The sequence below is a fragment of the Lineus longissimus genome, chromosome 9, assembly GCF_910592395.1.
Source record: "Lineus longissimus chromosome 9, tnLinLong1.2, whole genome shotgun sequence".
NCBI classification, from domain to species: domain Eukaryota; kingdom Metazoa; phylum Nemertea; class Pilidiophora; order Heteronemertea; family Lineidae; genus Lineus; species Lineus longissimus.
The window spans coordinates 7,911,812-7,936,224 of record NC_088316.1 but is presented as its reverse complement, the minus strand read 5'-3'; the positions used below and the strand labels follow the sequence as shown (position 1 = coordinate 7,936,224).

Genomic DNA, 24,413 nt, shown 5'->3' with positions numbered 1-24,413 from the left:
CAGCCATATGTAAATTACTTCAGGCTGGAGCAGAATCCAGAGGCTGAGGAGTGCCAGTACTGTTTCTGTAGGCCTTGTGTGACAGATGAAAGGAATTGTGAACTTTGGTGGGAGACAGAGAACCACGCCCCAGATGAGGATAACCACAATCTTAGAAAACCTGTCTATAAGCGGTTTTGGACGAACTTGCTGCACTTTGGTGCATGGGAAATCCAAAGATACATTGAGAAGAAGGCAGCACCAATTGCTGCAGACCCAGGCCACAGAAAACACATATACCATAGGAGGGACATAATGCAAAATTGTGTCATAAAACTTGTTCGAGGGTGGTTCCCTAACCTGGAAAGTCAGCCCTACATGGGAAATATGTGGGAATGAATAATTTGATACCTGTGTGAAATATTCGAGATGCCAAATAGATTGTATCTTATCTTGGTCTTGGACTTGGAGCATATATTTCTGTGATTGTGTTATGACGTTTAAAACATGTGTAAACTAGAAACAAGATTTTTGAATTAATTGGATCAACATGGAAAATTATCAGTTTTGGAATAAGTCTGGGGTACATAAATTGCAGGAATTAGTAAGTTACTTCACTTGATTTCAATGCTTGATGCATGCATGCTCATCGTTGTTTACCTAGCAACAGCTGATCGTCAGGAAGTTCTCTGATATTCATGAGTAAGGGTATTCTGCCATGTTGGGTTTTAATCAGCTATTTATAGGAAGCCACTGACCTTTGAGCAACTGATTGATTTGATAAAATATCACTCCATATTTCGACTAAAAAAAAGTGAAAGCACTTCTCATACTTGAACTGATCAAAACAATAACATTACTCAACTCATCTTCTCACGTGTCAAACCTGACATCAAGGGCGCCGCTGATTGAAATTGTGATGGTGGGATAACTAATTAGTGGTAATTGCTTTCAATATAACACAACTTTCGGTCGCAATTTAGCAAATGTGAAAACAACTTTATTCCTTAATTTGCAAACGAAAACAAAACACATGAGAAAATAAGTATTTATTCACAGTGATAGTATGCAATGAACAAAGTCAATAAATTCCAATTTTACATGCTGCCGCCAATGCACAAGTAAGAGCAAATTGACAAGTGCGAGGCTTGCAAATGCGCAAGTAAAATGTTGCCAAATGTTGCCACTTGAAGCAGATCACGGAAGAACCGAATCATATAAGCAAAAATTGTCAGAATTCCAAATGAAACATCTAATAAACCCATAATATCGACAAACTTTTTTGACGCATGGAAACAGAAAGAACAGATGTTGAAGCATGCGTAATTTGAGTCAGCAGGAGTTGCTACATGGAAGAGCAGCATACACACAAAGTCGGCAATTTTGGCAGGGAAACCTAATCATGCATTTCAACTAAGACTATGACTCTAAGCTGCCTTTCACTGAATTCATTCAATATTTTCTGAGTACTGAATTGTGCAAAATTCCGGGCCTACAATGTCAAGAGTGATCAGAGGTCACATGACATAAACAAAACTTGATCATCACAAAACGTTCAAAAACAGGCGATTTCAAAAGAACACAAACCTTAATGACTAGGAATTTAATTTTGTCTTCTCGGATGATAGGGCAACACCACCATCAAGGTCCTCCACTCCATCTTCCAGAATGTCTGAAGGAAGGATGAATGTCAGGAGCAACAGCTTGACACTTGAAACGACGACTGTGCCAGTGCCTTCAAGTGCAAGTACTCCTAAGCCGAAGGCCCCTTCACCTTTGGGAGAAGCAGCTGTACATATAGGCAGAGGTTGGTAGATCCAAGACCATTGAGCATACATGTACAGGTACTCAGGAGTCGGTCTGTTGGGTGGGTCGGGGTGGGGTGTCGCTGATTGGTGTGACAAAACAAATTAAAACAGCGTTTTTCTTAAAAAGTAATGTTTTCTGGACATTCATTATATATTCATTCTTTGAGAAATGCACAGGTTGAAATATTCACGTTGCTAACAGTCGTCATACAATACATTACAGGCAAAGGAAAGGGAAAAACCAACAAAAAAACCCAAGAAAAACAAGAAAACAATGCAAGTGATGGTCTGATTAATGACACTGTTATGACAATGATGAATGCCATGATTCAATCTCGGAGGGAATCTGATGACAAGTTCATTGCAATGGAGAAAGAACATCAAGAGCAAGAGCGGAGGGACCGGATGGCAGAGCAGATAACAGCTGCTGAGAGGGAAGAAAGACGGGCAAGAGAGGCCAGGGCTTATGAACTCCGAGTGCTAGAGCTCCTAACTGGTAGGAATTGTAACCAGGTACAGAATCAAGGGTATGGTATGCAACCACAGCAACGTGCCCAAGCAAGGCATACTCCAACTGCTCAAAGACCAAGCGTTTTTGAGACAATTTCTTCCATGACCTCGGTTCCCACCACCGAAAACACAGCTAACACTTCCAGCTTCCCTTCAATTACAAGTCTCAGCCCTTACATGTTCCCAGGTAACGAGTCGTTTTACAGAGGCATGTAGATTTCACAATACAGACCTGGAAAAAACTGTCAGGACCAGGTGACAGGTCACAAATACAGGTTTCAATTTAGAGTCACAAAACTGTCAAAAGTACATGTAGCTCTGTATTGAATCAAGAATGATTTGATGACTCTAAACTGAAACAGGTGGTCCAGGAACTTCTTTCCAGGACTGTATACTTGTGCTTCATGCATATTCATCCAAAAGAAATACACTAGTCAAGGGCACATTGCATGGAGCACACGTGACATCTCAAGTCATGTTGGACTGAAGTGGTCCTTCAGGGCATTCCGAATTTGCACGGCATGTGCATCATCTCTGCGCTTGCAGACTTCATTATCATCATTTACCGGAACTTCGTCAAGCCATTTCTTTTTGAATTGCTCTTTGAAAGATTCACACAAGTTGTGGAGGAGTACACATGAGGCCACAATGTTGTTCATGTGACGAAGTTGCACATCACAACGCTTCAACAAAATTCTCCATCGGCCCTTCAACCTGCCATAGGCATTTTCTACAACCATTCGTGCCCTACTCAGCCGATAATTGAAGTGAGCCTGTTCTTTGGTAAGCCTCCCATTGTCTTGGTATGGTTTCATGCACCATGGCAACAACGGATAGGCACTGTCCCCCAGCAGAACCAATGGTACATCGGTGCCATTTATCCTCTCTATCCAGTCCGGGAAAAGTTCATTATTTTCACCCTTTCATAAATGTCAGACAATGCAAATACACGGGCATCATGAACACTTCCAGGGTGACCAAGGTTGATGTCAATAAATTTGTAATCAGCATCAACAGTACCCTGCAACACAATGCTGTAATACTGCTTCCGGCAGAAATAGTCAATTCTATTGTCCCTTGGTCCAATAATAGGAATATGGGAACCATCTACCGCTCCACAACACTGAGGGAAGCCCCACTTCACCTTAAACAGTTCCACAGTTCGTTTCAGTTCTGCTTCATTTGAAAGTCTAACGAATTCCCCAAAGAGAACATCCACAATTGCTCTGCAAGTGTCGTTGACAATTTTTACCACAGAACACTGAGCAACACCAAACAGGTGACCAATAGTTCTGCATTCGCTGTTTGTGGCCAGTCTCTATATCGTGATGGCCATTCTCTTCTCGGTGCTGATGGCTTTCCTCAGATGGGTGTCGGTTCTCTGGATGTACTCCCGTAAAGCATCACAGATGAACTGAAAAATGTGAACAAAATGTTTAGTCAGATTTAACAAGTCAAAATGAAAATGCAAATCATGTAACAATCAAAGTATATTTTATATGTATAAATTGTTTTTAGATGTAAGATTGATTAAAGGTGCATAATCAAATGACACCGCTTTTGACATGTTTGATTTTATTTAAATAGTCTATTGTTGAAAATTGTGGCATTTTACTATTTTGATATTCTATTTTGCATGCATTGTAAATAGCCAGCCGTAATTCAGTTTCATTCTATTTTTGTATGTGACCAGTTTAACAATTAACAAAGCATATCTTCTTCTAATAAATCATGCACTGTAACTCAACTAGTCATATCAATTCATAATTAGATACATGTATGTAGGCCTATGGTTTTAGCATGTTTAGTCAAGTTGCATAGCATAGTTTATCACAACAGATGATGCTTTTCAAGTAGTTTAACTTGTAAATTTCATTCTAATGTACCGATGTCTGCTGATGTTTGTGATTAGTTTCAATATTATACTGCTGATTATTTTAAATATCTACTTTTCTTTCTTGATAATGATAGAGGTTGTGCCTACTACCTAACAAACCGAACAGCGAGACCAACCATGTGCAACAGCGAAGTGCATGAGCATATGGTGCAGATGGCATATGCATGGTCTGATGGTGCAGTGTCATGTTTGATACGTACGTTGTATGTCCCTTGTTTCATCCTGAAATTTTCATGCCAATCCTTTTCGGTCCATGTCTTAAGGACAATCTCTCGCCAGAAGTGCCCTGACCTGGCTTTCACCCATATCCCTCGTTGAACGCATACGTTCAGACCGACAACATCGTCATAACCTGTCCGATTCATCAACAGCATCATCATTTGGAAGATCATCATCATGAAGTTCCGCAGTTCTCTTCGCCTGTACGCCATATACAACGACTTTCTACGCTTCGATGCCGTCGTTGAACATGGCAGGTTCTCCAAAGCACTGTTTTTTCGAGAAAGTATCGTCTTCACATAGAACAGAACGTTTTTTTCAACAGAAAATCGCATTTTAACTTCGGTTTGTGGTGGTCGCCATTAAACTCTAATGAATCTCGAAATTCCCCTCCAACGGGTAAGAAACACAGGAGAGCACCCCTTCCTACAGCGCACCTGTCGCCGGGGCTATTAACCATTATCTAACACCACTGATAGGTGTAAGTGCGCCCCGGGTTTTTTGACACACGGCGAAGACACGGGTCTTGAAAAAACACGGGGTTTTATGATAGGTGGAAGTACGACTATTGTAGAGCATTTTCATAAGGGTTGCACCTGGATGGGTACTGTTCTAGGGCTGATATGCATGAATGTACAATGTAAAGAAGACAAAGATATTCTTGAAAAATAAGATTTAGTTTTTATCAAAAATGATTATCTTGTCCAGCAAGTGATTGATAAATTAATACGTACATGTATGGATGATTGATAATCAATATGAAATCAACAGTAATTAAATGATGAATTATGAAGTATACAAAAATAAGTATGGAACAATAAAAAGAAAATGCTGTTCATCATGACAGTGGTTTGATTGTATGAAGGATAACCAAAGAAATTACTACTACCGGTACTAGTATACAGCGGTTTGATTGTATGAAAGATAACCAAAGAAATTACTACTACTAGTATACAGCAGTTTGATTGTACGAAAGATAAGAAATTAGTACTAGTATACAGCGGTTTGATTGAACGAATAATAACCAAAGAAATTACTACTAAACTAGTATACAGCGGTTTGATTGTATGAAAGATGACATTGAAAAGAAATTGTAGGATGAAACGAACCGGTTGTTGATTTCCCCGTTGTTTGCCTGTTGTAAATCCGAGTCTAACTGATTAACTGAGATTTGACAATAGGCTGACAGCAAGGAAGTGAAGAACCAGTCCGTCTCAACCTGCCAAGTTCAGAGTGACTTAAACCAGTTTTTTTCCAGAGAGCATCACATATGGCAACAATAAACGGAAACGGTTATGGCTTGTTTACAATTGGTCAACAGTAACTGTGTCTGTGATATTTTGCTGCACATGCTTTACTGTGATATTCAGAGGTAGTAATGCCAATAGTGCCTCTTCTACTTCTGAAGGATTTTCACTTTCAATAGATAAATAGTTCTTGAGAGAATATGTTGATATTTTGAATCCGCTGAGGGAGTCATCTAGCAAAGTAGTTGTATTGCATGTTATTTCGTCCACAGCAATGAATGAGATTTCTGCAGTTGTTTCAGGCATTTTGGTTTTCTGAAAGCAGAGGATTTGAACATTTAATTGTTGCATGAGATGAGAGATGGTACACAATATGCTGAAGATCAATGAATGTCTTTGTTTTTTAGCTGTTGTGCACCTATATGGTACATTTTTAAATGGCACTGAAAGAGTTAAGCACTGATTAACTGAGATTTGACAATAGGCTGACAGCAAGGAAGTGAAGAACCAGTCCGTCTCAACCTGCCAACCTGCATACAACTTGCAGTGACTGAATAACAGAAAGAGGAAGTCAAAACAGCATCCACAAGTTGTTATGGTTCAGTTGTCTGTCAGCAAGTGGACACATATTGTGATAGGCAAGAAATGATCAGCTGATTTAGATGTTTTGAAACTGCATAGATCTAATTCTAGAAACATTGTGTTACAATCCAATGATAAGCAAAGAGTACAAGGTGCTATACATGCATTTAATTACCTCTATCTCAGTTTGGGAATTGGCATTCAGGTTGGTGATGCCACTACGATTTGACGTTTTTGCATCATAGATGGTGACACATTCTCCGATATGCACATCTTTGGTGGCTTCCTCGCGCCAGAGGGCTACTTGGATTGAGCCGGAGTCATCCTTAACTGTGAGGTTTCGAACTTTAGTTGGTGTGTTACTGACCATCACCTCGTGGGGTTCCTCATCCTGAAGTTAGAAATGTGTGGTTAGTTTAATACAGGTACAAAATATGGTGAAGAATTTCTAATTCAGAGGAATTAGTGAACAGCTTGTACGCTTGAAGTGTCATGACTGTTAGGATACTGATTTTATGTTATTTTCATCAATGATTTTTAAAGTTATGCACTGTAGACAACTTTTATGGTGGAAAGTTCACCATGATCTTTCACAAATCTAACTTTACTTTATAAGAGATATTTTCTCAAGTTTATGGAAAGTTCATCATGATTTTGCACAAATCATATTTTAGGGCCTTCATTACCTGGGTGATAGTTCCTTGAATTGACTTTAGGCATTTGACTGGCGAATGAAGCACATCCTTTATTGGGCTTACTGGGGTGGGGGAAGTGGAGAGGATTTTCTCGGCAGCGTTCAGTATTTCCAATGGTATGTCGATGTGGCCTGTTTTCACTATTTTGGATATTTATGGGCGGTTATTACCGCAAATAAAGACAAAACAAAGCAAAGACACTTGTGTAGCATATCAAGGACACGTAGATTGATACTCCTGGGTGGTTATTACCACAAATAAAGACAAACCAAAGCAAAGACACTTGTGTAGCATATCAAGGACACGTAGATTGATACTCCTGTGTGTGCCACATCAAAGACATCTGGACCATACACCACGTCAAAGATAACGATGCGAAGTCAACAGGCGGCGCCACTGTAGATTGCTGGCGGCCGTATGCCTGTTGACGTTGTAGGCCATGGGACGAGTGGCAAAAATGTGTCTAGAACAAGGATTCCGTTTGACAAATTAGCGGGCAAATTGAAAACAGTCGTTTTTGTGTAATATGGGGGGGGGGGGTGCTGATTTCAAAAATCAGTTTTTCTCCCGCGTAAAGTTGCACATTAAGTCAGAAATGAGACCCTTAATAGGGCCTAATGGTCCCAAAGTAGGGGTCAAAAAGTTGATGTCATCGAAACATGTCAACATGGGTATCATGGGTATCAAAATGAAGGTCTATGGGGGTACTTTAACATTGCATAGTTTTTGGCCCCCTTATCGAACCGTGGGAGTCCCCCAGGGAGGGTCAAAAAGGGCAAAAGTGGTAACTTTGACCCTGTCCCACGATCTTCATAGGGCCTATAAATGGATAAAAACTGTTTTATTTGACAGTAATCGTATAGACCTTCAAAATGATACCCATGACAACACTCTCGGGGTAAGGGTTGCCGAGATAGTAGTTTTGACCCCTTTTTAGGCTCCAAATTTAAGATCTCGAAAACCTTTTGCCCAAGGGTGTCGTCATGGGTATCTATGAAAAGGTCTATGTGAGTACTGTCGAATAAAACAGTTTTTATCCATTTATAGTCCCTATGAAGATCGTGGGACAGGGTCAAAGTTACCACTTTTGCCCTTTTTGACCCTCCCTGGGGGGCTCCCACGGTTCGTTAAGGGGGCCAAAAACTATGCAATGTTAAAGTACCCCCATAGACCTTCATTTTGATACCCATGTTGACATGTTTCGATGACATCAACTTTTTGACCCCTACTTTGGGACCATTAAGCCTTATTAGGGTATCATTTCTGACTTAATGTGCAACTTTACGCGGGAGAAAAATTGATTTTTGAAATCAGCACCCCCATATTACCCAAAAACGACTGTTTTCAATTTGCCTGCTAATTTGTCAAACGGAACTTCACATTTTTCACACTCGTCCCATGGCCTATTGTTGTTATTCGCCACCTCTCTCCCCATTATTCCAACAACTTGTTGAAGGAGGTTAACACAGTTTTCTAACTTATCTCTATCAATAGTATGATTGATGATGTTGAAAAGAAAGGGGATCTCAAAATACGACAGTCTACTACGAAGAGATGCAATAGTGACATAACAACACGTGCATTTTCCCGCTAGTCGCTATATCAACAAAAACGACGAAATCGTTTTTACTTTTCCCAAGACGGTGGCGCCGCCTGTTGACTTCGCATCGTTATCTTTGACGTGGTGTATGGTCCAGATGTCTTTGATGTGGCACACATAGGAGTATCAATCTACGTGTCCTTGATATGCTACACAAGTGTCTTTGCTTTGGTTTGTCTTTATTTGCGGTAATAACCACCCAGGAGTATCAATCTACGTGTCCTTGATATGCTACACAAGTGTCTTTGCTTTGGTTTGTCTTTATTTGCGGTAATAACCGCCCATAGATATTCTTGTCATAATAATGTCAGAATATTTGGCGTAGTTAGCGAGTATCACGGACTGTCCTTCCCTTAACTTGGCAAAATGGTCTGGTGCATAGCTGACTAGTGGTGAAAAACCTGTGGGATCGGCTACTACAGCCTTCTTCATACGTTTCATCTCCATAGAATTTCCAGTCTTGTATTCTATTGGCATAGTAGTTTTGATGATGCAGCATTTCAGGAATTTGTTGATGTTGGTGCCTTTGGAAGATTTCAGTTTTCTCAATACTTGGAGGGTGATCATGATCTGTAAAGATAGAAAAAAACAAATACCTCAATTAGGTATTTCTGCGAAATTACATGAAGATTAATAGGTGGCAACCAAAGTACAGTTGAATCTCGTTACAACATACTCCGTTTACAATGTTTACACCCCTACAACGCACTGTTCTAATACTTCAATGGAAAGGCTTGATAGCAATCCGCACTGGCTCGTGGTAACTGTAGTAAGTCAGGAGAACACCAGATGATATGTGTTCTTTGGGAAAGGTGGTGTATATGTGGTCAATAGTTGTTGAGAGTTTTGTGGTAGGTTCAGTTTCAAGGAAATGACAGTCAAAGTTTTTGGACATAACAGAGAGCAATTTTTCAGCATTTTGATGGTTTTGGTCATGGATATCAACATTGAAATCTCCAAGACTAACAAGAGGATGATGTTTTGGCAAAATAGGGGATAGGGATATTAGAGCTTTAATCAGGTTTTGGAATGGTACAGAAGGGGAACGGTAGACAATAACAATGTTGAGTTGAGGAATGTTCATATCATGTAAATTAATTTGATAATGATTAATTTCAATTCCATTAGATGCAGATGTATAGTTGACAAAGAAATTGTCTTGATGTTCTGTTTTTACATAAGTGGCAATGCCATGACAATGAACTGAAGTTGTTTTATCTGCATCTGTTCAATATAGTTCATATCCAGAAAGGTGCACTTTATTTGTTGCTACAGACGACAGTAGATGTGTTTCCACAAAACTTATAAAATTACCACAAAGAGTACTGAAGACATTGTGGACATCTTCTATAGGACTGGACAGGTGCTGTATGTTCTGGAAGACTATTGTGAAATGGTCCTTTAGTAAATTGTGAATGCGTTGAAGGGGCACTTGAAGCATAACTTCAGTTCGTAGTCTGTACATTTCATTCTGGACACTGTTATTTATACTTATTTTGTTATCATGGAAATTGACAATTTGTATGGAGGCTAAGTTTCTGGCTCTTCTTAATGCAACATAATGAATATGATCGATTGTTTTATTCTGAAAATCAATGACAATAGAATCTAAAGTGTCACCTTGAGCTCTGTGCACTGTCTTAGCTGTTGATGGTCTGAGTGGAAACTGGTTACGAAGCACATGACATGAACTGGCGACATAATTGTTTGATTGGGGTCCAGTTGTTGGGGATGTTTTTGTTGTACAAATTTGAGTGTTTATGGCGCCAGTCCCTTGCAATTTTAGAATCATGAAATTCTACCCACAGTAATGATGACTGAGTGGTTGATGGTATTTGCCGAAGAGTGCAAGAAGCACCATTTGTGAGGCCATCTTCAGTGTCAATGTTGGTTGTAATATCATATAGAAGATATTCAGCAAGTTTCAACTGAGTATAAAGTCTCATTTTTTTGGATGCATCGTTGGGGATGTTTTCAATGACTCTCTTTTAAACAGCTTGACTTACATCACCAATGACTATGTCATAACTGTGGCTGACCGATTTATTTGTTTTTGTCTTTATAAAAACGTCATTGTTTATCTGATTTACAGCAGCATTTGTAACAACTAAATATGTGGTGTTATGAATTTCTGAATTTATGTTTGCATCAATTAACATTCCAGTTTGGATTATCTCTATATCATTAGATGTGTGATTTCCTTCCTGTAGGCGGTTAAGTAGTTCTAAAAACTCCTTGTCATCTTTTTGTCGCATTATGATTTTGAATTCAAATAACTTGAAGTAATCAATCCAAAGATTAGTTGCTAATGGGCCATAGTCGTTTTTTAAATTTTCAAAAATGTATCCATCAAAAACTGGACAAAGTTGGAAAAGATCCCCATATGCAACAATGCTAACACGACCAAATGGCAATTGGTTTCCTTTTATTTCTTTTAATCTTTGATTAATGAATCTGAACATTCCATTTCCAACCATTTATATATTTTATCAATTAAAAGTACTTGCAATTTACCTAGCTTACAACGGACAGTATTAAGAACTTCTGAAGTAAGTGGTTTGTAACTGAATCCTTGACAAGCTGGAATTTTGAATGCTGCGTGACATGTGTTTCCATTTCTGTTGTGGGCTGCTTTACCAGTTGGAGCTACAAGGAGAATTTTGATGTCTTCAGGATTTTCTCCAGGAAGAGTATTGAAATGTCGTAGTAATGACTGAAACAGTGCTCTCATTGCAAAACTTTTTCCACAGCCTGCTCCACCTGAACAAGATGTATAAAAAGGAATGGCAGAACTTGATTTCCTGATGCAGTGCAAGTGGTGATAAACAAATGTTTTAGATTACGCATGAGTTCTGTGTAATCCTCTTCATTCATTTTCTTAATTAATAGGTCTTCTGTAGAAGAAGAATTTGATAACCCTATGTCCAAGCCAACATCATATTTTTTGAATTGCTCATTTGATTCAGGTGAGAATACAGCATGTGAGGTGCTGGGCATGGGGCCTATTTCTTCATCCTTAGCATTGTCATAAGTTGTATTTGGTGCAATCTTTGCCCATTCCTCATGTAATTCCTCATCATTGTTTAGTATTTGGCGTTCTGCTGCCTCGATCTCCATTATGTTATGGCCATATTGTTCTGCAACAAGATCAACTGATTCCTTAACAGATTCATATTTGTTTTGATAGGTTGAAAAAGGTGCACTAATTTGAGATTCAAATTTCCATGGATAGAACAGCATTAACAGTTCCCTGTAAAACTTTTCAGTATCAGATTCTTTATTGTAACGAATGTATCTGATTATCTTGGCAGAACTTCTTTATCTGTTGATATATCTTGGGAGTCATCTGGTAAATGTTCTAAATCAACTTGTTTTTTAAGTAAGAATGTTCTTTCCTCAGCAGGAGCAGCGTTGATAAATATGAAACCTCTCGAAGAATGTCTAAGAGGTAACTGCAGTAGTATGTAAATGGCTTCTTGACTGCTGATTTCAACATTGTTAAAGAACTTATTTCCAATATGCCGAACTTGTTGTCTAATTTTGGGCTTGCCTTGGCGGGCTTCTTTGCATGCTTGATACATCAAGTCACTCATTCCTCTTTGACCCTTGCTCATATAAGAAACAATATACATGGCACATGCATATGGGTCCATAATGTATTGTATATCCATATTGGCATTCCAAAGTTTCAGGATATCTGGATTGTAATGGTTAACTCTAACATCTGGAACCTGTCTTTTCAAGAAGACAGTAGGTTTCTTAACTGATGACTGTACAACTAGAATATATTCAGATTCCGACATATCCAGCTTTTGCAGGAATTCTTTGAAATTGATGTTTGTGTCCTTCAGGTCTGGCAGTGTAGTGAAGATCTTCTTGTACTTCTTGTTTAAATTGTTCATATCCTGATCCTCATCAGTAGTTAATTGTGTTAAAATACACGTATATGGCATAGGTGGCTGAGGGAAATTAAACCTACAAATCTTTTTTCCCTTTTTCCTGCATGTTCGTGAATGCCGGTGCACTTGGAGATTCACTGGGAGGGAATCATCATCATTGCTAATTCCACTGCATGATATATATTTTTCAATGAATGCAATTATTTCTTTTTCTTTATCAATGCCATACTTATGTAACAACCGAAAATCGTGGATCGATACCCTAATTATAACTACAACACGTCTGGATATGCGTTTGTGGTGTTTATTTCTTAATGTTGCACTTTTTACTATGAATCCCGTATTGTATGGGGTGTGCTTCAGGAGCATACACTACATACAAAGCACTACAGTCATGCTGATTCTCTACTTAGTTTCTTAAATTACAAAGATGTGGGCCTACTACCTACGAAATAAAGAACAGGGGGATTTTAGTAATATTTAGCTTGGACCATTTGGGGAGGCATAGCCAGGTTCATCACCTTAAAGTTGAACAAAATTGAAAATTAGATGGAGAAGAAGAAAAACATGGTCATGGAAGACATGTTGGAATTTTGTGACACCAGGTTGAGGCTCAGTTCAATCGGGTCACAGGCCTACAAGCCTACAAAGGGTGTAACAAAAACTGAGGCCCAAATACAAAATGACCTAGCTACACTTAGGTGCATTATCAATCAAGATCATCAAATGTATATGGGGACTACCACGTTGTTGAAACTCTATGCGTCCAAAGTAATCCGCAAGTTTTCCTAATGGCTGTAAATCATGAGGAAGAATTAGTGAAAATAGTTTTTTTATTTGGAAGTCGAAATGCCTTGCACATGTCACAGGGTCCTTTGAAATCAATTCATACTTTTTATCCCAAGAAAAATTGCCAACTACTTCGTCTGTGTAGACTTTTCCATCAGCTATTTTACCAAGAATTTTGAGGAGATGTTTCCATCTGGTTTCTGCTGCAGACAGAGTAAGAAAGAAGGTAGGAATTCCTAGCTGTCTGATCATAGCAAAAATATCTCTTTTACATCTCTCCCAATATGCTGGGGATCCACGCAGTGTTCTCAGTACACGGAATCCTTCATCTAGTTTGATTAAATCATCTAACTTGCCACCTTTTAAATCCCCCACTGTGATGTTTTTTCCTTTTTTCTGACATTTTCTGAGAGAGGTTGTAGCAATGTCTTGAATCAATTTAGTCTGCATTTTCTTTAATTTGAAGAATATATTGGAGATGGACCCTGCAACCCTTCTGTCTTCATTTCTCAGTTCACTTTAACATATTGCGCTATAATGTACAGGAACAGGTCTAGCTGTGTTATCTGGTCGCCCCTGACCACAATAAATTGTTGGAAAAGCTAAGAATTCTAAATCCTTATCCATGAATATTCCCATTGGAGTATTTCCTTCTCCAGGTGCAAAAGATATAATTTCTTCACCAGTTTTATCAAGTGGGCTTTGTTCCATCATTAAAGTATCAACATTTGTAGCACAGGGTTGAGGATTTTTCTCATCAATTTCAGACCAGTTGTCAGATTCATTTTCATCCTCTTTTGTTTCATGTGGCACATCTTGTGTAACAGATTTTGTTTGGTTTTCATCCCATTTCTTGTTCAAGTTGTTGAACTCCATATTCTTGAAATAATTCACTGTTTTCAGATAGCCAGGCAACTGCTTGTCTTACCTTGTTTGGGCGCACGTTTTCGAGTATTAGACTTGTATGATTTTTTACGCTTCAGTTTGATGGGGATTGTTGCATTGTCATCAAGCTGCCTTGGTAACATTGTGACAGTATTACTGACATCAGCTGGTACATTAACAACATTTCCATGAATTTGAAACTGTTTCCTCGAGGTAGTTCATGTATCTGCATGAAAGGAATACGGGGCGATACTAATCGTTCTTCTAAAGGATGCAACTTCAATTCATGAGGTTGATGCGGAAATGTCACTTTGTTGAAAACAGACGATGGTGGAACCTTATTTTTGTTGATGTACCTTGCACAAGTATGACATATCCAGTGTTCTTCATCTGTTTCAGACTTTAGAGCAGGAGCGCATTTGCCTAACATAGGTGATTTTTTCTCTTTAGAAGAACAAAGTTTTACACTATGGTAATAATGTAACTGCTTACATACCAGACAAACATATTCCAGTCCATCTCTTATGGTTTCCTGCAGATATTGATTTAATTCATCCATGTTTTTATTTTTTTTATTTTTGCAGGTATGCTGTAATGTGGAGTTATTGTACCATGCATTTTTCTTTTTTGTGCTTGTCTTTCTCTCTGATGTTGGTTTTGAAGTTGTCTGAATTCAGGACCAAGTCTAGCTGTTTTCTTGTATTCTTTGTCAGCAGCTTTTTCTTTTTCTCAGTATTTTGGATCCAATCTGGCTGTTTTCTTATATTCCTTGTTTGCAGCTTTTTCTTTTTCTCTGTATTTTGGATCTAGTCTGGCAGTTTTTTTGTATTGCTTGTTTGCAGCTGCTTCTTTTTCTCTGTATTTTGGATCAAGTCTAGCTGCTTTTATGGACTGCCTATTGCGGATTGCTTTTTTTTCTTGACAATCAGGACCACACGTAGCCCTTTGCATGTATTTCTTATGACAGGCAGCTTGTTTTTTTCTAACTTGTGGGTCGAGTAATTTCTTAGGAGGATATTGGTTTTTTGCACTGTTTTAATGTTGTGCTGCTGGTTTAAATGTAGATATGTCTTTTGTATCAGGGGTGTCCTTTTCTTGGTTACCAGCATGTGCAGTCTGCTTTCCTTCAGTTTTTCATCTTCTGCTTTCTTCTATCAATCTTGCCTGCCTTTTGATTTCCTTGTCAATTTGCTGCAAATGCTGTAGGCCAACATTATCAGTGTTTTTTTGACTTGGTGACTAGCAATATTACATGTAGTTTCCTTAATTGAGAGCACATAATCATAATGAATACTGCCAGTGTGACTCAAATATATTGCCTTTCTACAGGGTTTCAAAGAAGAGTCAACAGTTTGACCACTGTATCTATACCACTTCCACTGTGACACTTCTTAGTGATAAATGTAGACATCAGTTCGTAGAAAATGGGATGTTACATTTATTTCATAGGAAGTTACCCAAACTTTATCTGAGTACATTGAAGACCTGGTCAAATATTGCTGAGGATTTGTACATGTCAGGAAATTTGATTCAGGGAATGGCTTTAACAATTCCCAGTTATTGATCATATGATCTACAATAAATGATCTAATTAAATGATGGTTGCATTCTGAACCACAGAGAGCAAATGTATACAACGAAAAAAACAATTGCCATCAGGACAAATCTTCTTCAACTGATCAGGAAATGAAGATTTCAAGTCACAACATTTGTATTGGTTCGTTAATGTTAGCCATGAATGTGGCTGCATGTTTAGAGATGCAAGATGGGAGGCTTGCCATATGTTGTCAACCGGCTGAAATGTGAAACTGGACTGATGCGTTTCTACAAGTGACACATCATTTGCGTTTGACTTGTGGCTGTCATTTCTTATCGTATCTGTATCTGACATATCTGATCTGACATTGGTACTGTTAATAACTTTATTGCATGATGGTGGATTTGGAATTGTAAAGATAGATTTACCTTTGAGATTTCTTGGGATTTTTATATTTGTCAACTGAACTGGTGTCATCTCAATCTGCACAACAGAATCACCAGTTAATGAAAGAGAAATTCTTTCTAACTGAGTGCACAATGTAGTGAAATCAGGAAACTGGAGCAATACACATTTACCATCAGGATCAATAGTACCAAAAGGAGATCTTGCATGGGAATCAAACAAAAAGAACTTTTCTTTTTCCAGTTGTAATGCCATACAGCTGTCTTTTACACATATTAGACACCTTTTCAAAACACTGTATTGATTGCTGTATCTAATCTAAGCAAATTTGGTGTATTTCCATGACTCACAGTTCCTAATACTGAATTTTTATACTGAATTTTGATACAATTATTCTCGGTGAAAATTTGATTGGGAAGTTCAGATGGAACAGAAAATCATGGTGAACAGTTTTTCTAACATTCTTATACAGATTATCACCAATATTATAAACAAAATTCAAATCCAATGTTGTCCACTGATCAATTGTTTTAACAGTTGAATATAAGACTAAGAGGGCAATCAATGATGTTGGGACACATTGTTTTCCACGCGAAAATTCAGAGAATATTGCAGACCCTTGATGATAGTCTGCTTGTGCTTGACACATACCCTGGTTGTTCTGATGTTTTGAATTTTGTGGGCCAGGGTTTGTTTCCACATCATTTGAATGTAGCAATTTGGATTTTACAAATGACTGGTGCAGTATTTGCCAGGATAGGACTGCAATAAACACTGCTCAAGGTACGTCTTTGTCTATAGTGTTGAAAATAAAATCTAAACATGGATTTATGAATGATTGTATAGAATGCTATTTGTATACTTTGCTTGATCTCTTCATAGTGTAGAGCTAAAACTGACAAATGATGCAATCCAATTGCTAAACGATATTGTTCCAATGTTATACCCATGTCGACCACTTTTCTATGGTATCGCAACAGAGGGAAGAATACGTCAGATATGTGTAATAGCACGTCTAATAAAGTATTTGTAAAAATCCTAGATTCTGTTGGCCAAGGTTATGCTCCTCTTGTGCTGCAGGGATGAATTGAGACAGCATACTCCGAGATAGTATGTATTCTCAAATAATATGTATATCATGAAGGTATGTAATCCACGAAGGTATTTACTCCACGATGGTATTTACTCCACGAAAGTATCTACTCCACGAAAGTATGTACTCCACGAAGGTATGTACTCCATGAAAAAATAGTATGTACTCCACGATAAAAATAGTGTGTACTCCACGATAGAAATAGTATGTACTCCACGATAGAAATAGTATGTACTCCACGATAAAAACAGTATGTACTCCACGATAAAAATAGTATGTACTCCATGATAGTAAATGTAATCACAGATGATATTACTTGAATTGAAGATATACCAATATAGCAGGTATACTCTTAAAATACTATTCTAAGATAATGTAGTCTAAGGTGTAGTTTCAAGATAACTTACAGTTTAATTGCATCAGGTGAGGAAAAATAAAATCAGCTAGACCAGTTTTAAAATTAATCAGATGTAAGCTATACCAGTGAATAATCTACCAAATTACTGCTACCTAACATTTACTAACAAGAGTACGGTTTGCCTGCTTCACAAGTTAATTTCTCTTCTAAAAGCAATCTTACTCTTATTATTTTACCTTCTATTCTAATCTATACTCACCGAACAAGCAGTGTCACTGTCAGTATACTCAAAACGGGATAAGTGGTGTCTGAAAATAGAAAATGCAACAAAACTTTAGTATTGGCCATGAACGTGTAAATGAAATGGTCCATAGCTCATACTCCATACATTTGGTGATCATACAGTGAACAACCGTTGAGATAAGCCCTACATACGGTTTTATGACATTGACCTATTTTTATCCCAGTAAAAGTAGGTCACATCGACCTAAATTTGAGTGAACATTTAAAGACATCCATAATAGGTGTCTACATACCAAATTAAAAAACAAGGGCAAATAATGAATAATTACCTTGAGTAATTGTGATTCTTTAAGCGAACATACTTACCTGTGCTGGTTACTTTTGGGTTGTTCCTTAACCCTTTAGCTACTGATCCACCCGTAGCCGCCCGCCGGCTCCTCACTGATCCGCCCGTAGCCGCCCCTGTTTAAATCTACCACTGTGCCTGTACCAATGCACATAATTCACTAATAACACCATGGGGACATGGTTGCCTACCTTATAATTCATTCAAAACTCGTTTCTAGGTGTGCTACAATGTATTTTCATGGAGAAAAAAAACTTTGAATGAACATCTTGAACTTTGGTGAAAATGCCGCCATGTTGGATTATGATCGAAAATTTCGTGACACAAATTGGGTCATTGTGGAACCAAAACTGGACAGATTTTCATCTAACTACTTTCAAAAGATTGTTAGGAGACTGGACAATTGGAATATGATGGTCTGGACATTCATGAAGTACGATCACAGGGCGTAATATAGGCCGAAAGCCGATGCATGATACCGCTTGGTCACTACAGTAGTCTTACATGTAAATGTACATGCTTATACACTGTGCGTGTTTATCACCTAAAAAAAGTCAGTAAAAGTGCATAAATAGCAAGTTATTAGTGGAAGATTGATATGTTTTGCCAGTAACCCATCAATATATGACATTCTGTGGTGATACATTGACATTTTTGGTCATTTCTATCCATAAAAAGAGGTGTTTGTGCTGAAATTTTAGATTCGAAGATGGTGGGTTAATTCTGGTTCGTGGAGGGTTAATTCAACTAAAATTGCCTAAAATCGTGTAGATATGAATGTATTCTACCAAATAAATAACAGTTGTAGTGCATGAAATACAACTTTTTGTATCTCTTTTTTTCAAAAGTTCTTTACCTGGTCAAAATCATGATTTGGCTTTAAAACTTCAGTGAGCAGCAGGTAGAAAATTGTAGGATCCGTAGTAGCTAAAGGGTTAATCACCTCTCTTTACTGCTTTAATAAAAACTGAATGCTCCCCGCTGCACACAATGACCAGTCCCTGGTCCGCGCATGCGCACACCAGTTCCCTAAAGCACGAGCCATATGAAAAAATGAAACTTTGTGCCGGGAGGAGGGCGGGAGCGCAGCACAGGTAAGTATTTTCGCTTAAAGAATCACAATTACTCAAGGTAATTATTCATTCTTTCTCGCTCCATACTTACCTGTGCTGGTTACTTTTGGGTCAGACTGCCAAGCCTGTACCGGTGGTGGAAGGAAGCACAAACTATCCCAGATAGGTAAAAACACCAAATTACATCAACAGGAAAGGAAACGACATCTGGTCATAACTTCCAAGGTATCAACCAACAACAACAATTAATAATGTTTATACATGGAATTACACACACAGCTCAAGGGGGTCCCTCAAGGACTGCTCGGCCAAACTCCCCTCTGCTATGCTTCCACAAATGCAGACAATAGTGTCTTGTGAAAGTGGTTGTCTTGGCCCAGTCTGCCGCTTGTAGGACAGACTCCAAAGACGCCCTATTAAATAGAGCCAACAAGGACGACATGGCCCGAGTAGAATGGGCCCTGACCTTTGGCAGAGGTCTGCCTGCCCTCACGTAAGCTTGACGGATAACAGAAACGATCCAGCCCGCAATAGTCTTCTTGGACACAGGGCTGCCCTTTGTTCGACCCCCATGAGCCACGAACAAATGATTCTCATCCTGTTTAACCAAATCACGAGTACGTTTGATATAAGTTTTGATTATAGTCCTAACACAAAGATCCTTATCGGAGACCCCCAGAGACGGAAGGAAAACATCCTCGCCCAGCCGACCTGGCCTGGCCGTCTTGGGGAGGAAACCAGGAACTGTGCGTAATGTTACACCAGCTCTATCCATTCTCATAAAGGGCTTTGCCCTAGCCAGAGCCTGAATCTCAGAGCACCGGCGAGCAGAAGTAATTGCAACCAAAAATGCAGTTTTCAATGTCAAATTTTTCAAGGAAATTTGCCCCAACGGAACAAAAGGCGGGGACTTTAACATATTTACAACAACTAATAAATCCCAAGCTGGCAAAACGACACGAATTGGGGGCTTCAAGTGGAAGGCCCCTCGCATAAACTCTTTCACCCGTGGGTGTCTACCTACAGAGACACCAGCAAAACCCTGGTGGAACTTAGAGATTGCTGCCTTGTGGAGGGCAACGGTACTAAACGTCTACTTCTCCAATATAGCTTGCAGATAGGACAATATATACTTTACATCTACTGAAACGGGATCGTTACCCCGCTTACTGCACTAGCTACTAAACTGTGACCATTTTGAGTCATAGGTCTGCCCAGTGCCCCCCCTCCATCCCCCCCCACCCCCGGATGGATCGTTGGATGGTATCAACCACGTCCTCCTGAAAGCCCTCCTGCAGTAAGCATCTCCGCTTAATTTCCAGGCCCCCAGTTGGAACAGGCCTGGCTGTGGATGCCAAAGTCGCCCCTTGTTCTGTGACAACAGATGCGGCAACTCCGGCAGGAGGATCGGCTTCTCTATGAGAAGTTCCAACAGGAGGGGGTACCACGATCTCCTTGGCCATCTCGGTGCTATCAACAGAATTGTGCACTTGTCCCGTTGAATTTTTTGTAGGATCAAAGGGATAAGTGCTATTGGGGGGAAAGCATACCCATAAACACCTTCCCAGCTCATCTGCAGTGCGTCCACCTGGTATGCCAGGGGATCGAAGTGACGAGTGCAATACACCGTCAACTGGGAATTTTCCGCTGATGCGAATAGATCTATCAAGGGTGTACCCAAAATGGCAAAAACCTTCCTTACTACCGTTTGGTCTAGTCTCCACTCCGTCGGGCTCACAAACACCCAACTGAGGCGATCGGCTTGTACATTGAGGGTACCCTTCAGGTGAACAGCCCTGAAGGATATCCCCTTCTCCCTGAACCACATCAGGACCTGCCATGTTAGGATGCACAGGGTTGGGGTCTTTGTCCCCCCCCCCCCCCCCTGCTTGTTGAGATACGATACAACGGTCGAGTTGTCGCATCGAATTTCGATGGTCTTTCCCGACAGGAGATGGGAGAAATGCTGGCATCCCCTGAAGACAGCCATCATTTCCAAGTAATTTATGTGCTTGTCCCTCAGGCTGGCCTCCCACTGGGCCTGAACCTGAAACTCCATCACATGGGCTCCCCAGCCCTCCAGAGAGGAATCTGACGTGAACACTATCTCTGGCTCTGGCTGTGGTAACTGTAGCGGAACTCCTGTGACCAAATTGCCCATCATTGTCCACCAAATCAAGACACGACGAAGATCGGGGTTGACTGGCACTTCTGCCTCCAAGTCCCTGGACCCTGGGCGCCAGAAATGCAGTAGGTACAGCTGGATTGGCCTCATACGCAACCTGGCACAGTCGACTACCTTGATAGTTGCTGCCATTGAGCCCAGTACCTGTAAAAACTGTCTGGCCGTGGCCACCAGCTGACCGGACAGCTGAAGCACCTGGCCTCTGAGTTTCACAGCCGGATCCATTGGGAGGGATATAATGCCCAGACTGGTCTGAAAATCCCCCCCGATGAAAGTCAACCTCTTTGATGGCCTTGGATGAGACTATGGCCAATTTATTAGAAAGAACCAAGATCCAAACCACCCTTGACAGCATTTTGATCAGGGTATCTCTTATATTGAGCTTCACTAACCAGTCGTCTAGATACGGGAAGACGTAAATCCCTTCCAGACGCGCTCGTGCTGCCAGAGGCGCGAGCACCTTTGTGAAGACCCTTGGCGCCGAAGCTAGGCCAAAGGGAAGTACCCGAAACTGATAAGCCTGGCCTCGAATCTTGAAGCGAAGGAACTTTTTGAAGTCGCTGTGAACAGGAATATAGTGGTAGGCATCTTGGACGTCTATTGACACCAACCAGTCGTCTCTTGAAATGGCCTTCTTCACAGACCTGAGAGTGTCCATCCGAAAATGAAACTTTTTGACAAATTGATTTAGGGGGCGAAGATTTAAAATTGGTCTGAGCCCTGTGGGCTTTTTTGGAACCACGAAAAAAGTCAAGAAGAATCCTTCTCGCTCGAGGGAGGGGGACACCAGTTCGATAGCCCGCTTTAGGAGCAAGGTGTCTACTTCTTCCAACAGGACATCTTCTTGAGCGGGGTTTCTCAACCTTGTCTCCCTGACTCCGGAGAAGGAGGGGACTCTAGAAAATTCTATCCGGTAACCAAATCTGATTACATCTAGAACCCACTGGTCTGTTGTGAAATCTGCCCGGTTCTCTTGGAAATTTTGATTCCTGCCCCCCACAGGGAGGTCTGGCAAGAGACTGGGAGAGTCGGGGAGCACCACATCCTATCCCGAGAAAGGGGCCGGCTTGTTCTGGCCCCGTGGCCTAAAACCAGTCGAGCTTGAACTAGACTATCCGCCTCTCGGCACGAAATTACCTTTTGGCTTCCAGGATGAGCCATTATTACTCCCTGATGGCCTAGGGGCGCTACCTGAATTGAACCCTTGGCGCCCCCGACTCAGTTGCTTAGCAGAACCAGCAGCAGCACTAGCCTTAGCGGGACCTGCCTTATCAGAGCGGCGGAAAGTACTCTTTGACACAGACTTTTCTGTCGCCGCCAGACTCTTGTCTGCCTTTTTATAATCTGTGAGCAGCTTATTGAGCTGTTCGCCGCACATCTTCCCATTGCCACGTGTGCGGTATTTCCCAGCTTTGGGCCTCGCAACAAAAGGGAAATCACACGTGTTTTGAGTTCACAAAACGGTACTACTTTTATTTACCAGCTCACCAAACTGGTGTCACAACGTATTGCCAGAGGGCAGCACCAACACGTGCTGTTCTGGCGTCCCAGATATGATACACCATTCCCTTCGGATGAGCGTATGATAGCTCCTGCCATACGCTTAAACCAAAACAACAATAAACATGTTTTCAAACAAAACCAAATAATTAAGTACTATTCGTACCCACGACCATGATTCTCCAAGTCTACACTCACGTCACATGCCCCAGGACCAATTGACTAGCTCGGCCATGCACATGGTACACAAAAACTGTAGCACTATGGTTAACCAAAGTGAAAATAAATAAATAATGTAATGGTGTAGAAGTGCCTGAAGAAGCCACCCAAAAGGTCCCTAGCACATAAAGTGTGATAGAAAATACAAATGTAAACAAAGTGAACAATAGTGCTTCAGTCAGTGGCAAAGGGGCTCCAAATAACCATTTAGGCAAAAGCAACTATCAAAAGGCATCTCAATGCACATAATCCAATACACATTAAGGTCCCAGTTGCTCATGCTGATAGTGCGTGAAAGTTGCCAGGTTAATAAGTTGAACACTCCACAGCTGTAGCTTAACATGTGATGAAACAACACGTCCACATTTCCGTGCAGACAAAACCTCAAAGCACACCGACAGTTTCTAGTCGCACCCACTTGCTCATTCATATACGAAAACACACACAAGTACATGTATATCATAATGAATACCACAACAAAACTCCTAATCAAATAAAAAGCACGTCAAAAACACTTTGGTACGCAGTACCACAAGCAGTGAATACGTATACAATATTGATACATGTACACAATGTTCAAACCACCAGTACAAAATTCCGATTTACTAGTAAACACATTTGGTATCAAAAGTTCAGTGTCCGCTGTATCATGGCGTTAACCAGCAAAGCAATCCAGCCAACCCATGTACAGTATAAGAAACAACATTGTTCATAATAACTAGTAGCTAAACGGGTAGTCCTCACCACACAAGAAACAGAAATATCTCTAGTAAGATGTCGCACTGTGACATGAAAAAACACTGAGCACCCATTAATATTGAAGTGGAAACCATTCATCGTGTTACCCTGATTGTACCAAAAGAGATCTAACATCCCTGAGCTATTGACATTAAGGCACAATATACAACTGGATTTGAGCAGGCACCAAAAGACGCACAAATTCAAGAAATGGCCAGCACGCTGAGTCTCTACCTATAAAATACACCACTGTGTTTTACCAACTCGCGTTTTGCGACTCCAAAGCCACTATAAAATTGAGCACCCATAGATGCATAGAATTATTACGCATCGGCTGAGAAGTAAAAACTGACCTGTTTAAAACGATAAAATACACTCGTGATACAAAACGGGGTGACCAGGGTCCTAGTCACACCCTCAGGCACACCAGAATCGCACATCGCATTTATACAAGAAGATTCGCACTAACAGACAGTTTCACAACAACATAAGCGTCACGTCTCGCCTGTCGACATCCTTACCGTGCCCAAGTAGGTCCCCACTTGTAGGATAATCCAGTTTCCAACTTCACTCACTTCGGTGACCAGTTCTCCTCTGTAACTCCAT

General features: G+C 40.2%; 1 protein-coding gene across 4 annotated transcripts in view; it reads right to left on the bottom strand.

Moving 5' to 3' along the window:
* The window catches only part of LOC135494139 (uncharacterized), a 231,908-nt gene that overhangs the window by 40,850 nt on the left and 166,645 nt on the right, over positions 1–24,413 (bottom strand). The window contains exons 9-10 of one of the 4 annotated variants that reach the window (XM_064781944.1): positions 17,763–17,811; positions 8,901–9,107 (exon numbers count right to left, since the gene is read on the bottom strand). The exons of the other annotated variants lie outside the window; for them this stretch is intronic. Coding sequence (XP_064638014.1) covers positions 9,101–9,107; positions 17,763–17,811 — 56 coding nt within the window. The 3' untranslated portion in view covers positions 8,901–9,100. Of the gene's footprint in view, positions 1–8,900; positions 9,108–17,762; positions 17,812–24,413 lie in introns of those variants that run through there. 4 annotated transcript variants of the gene reach the window in all.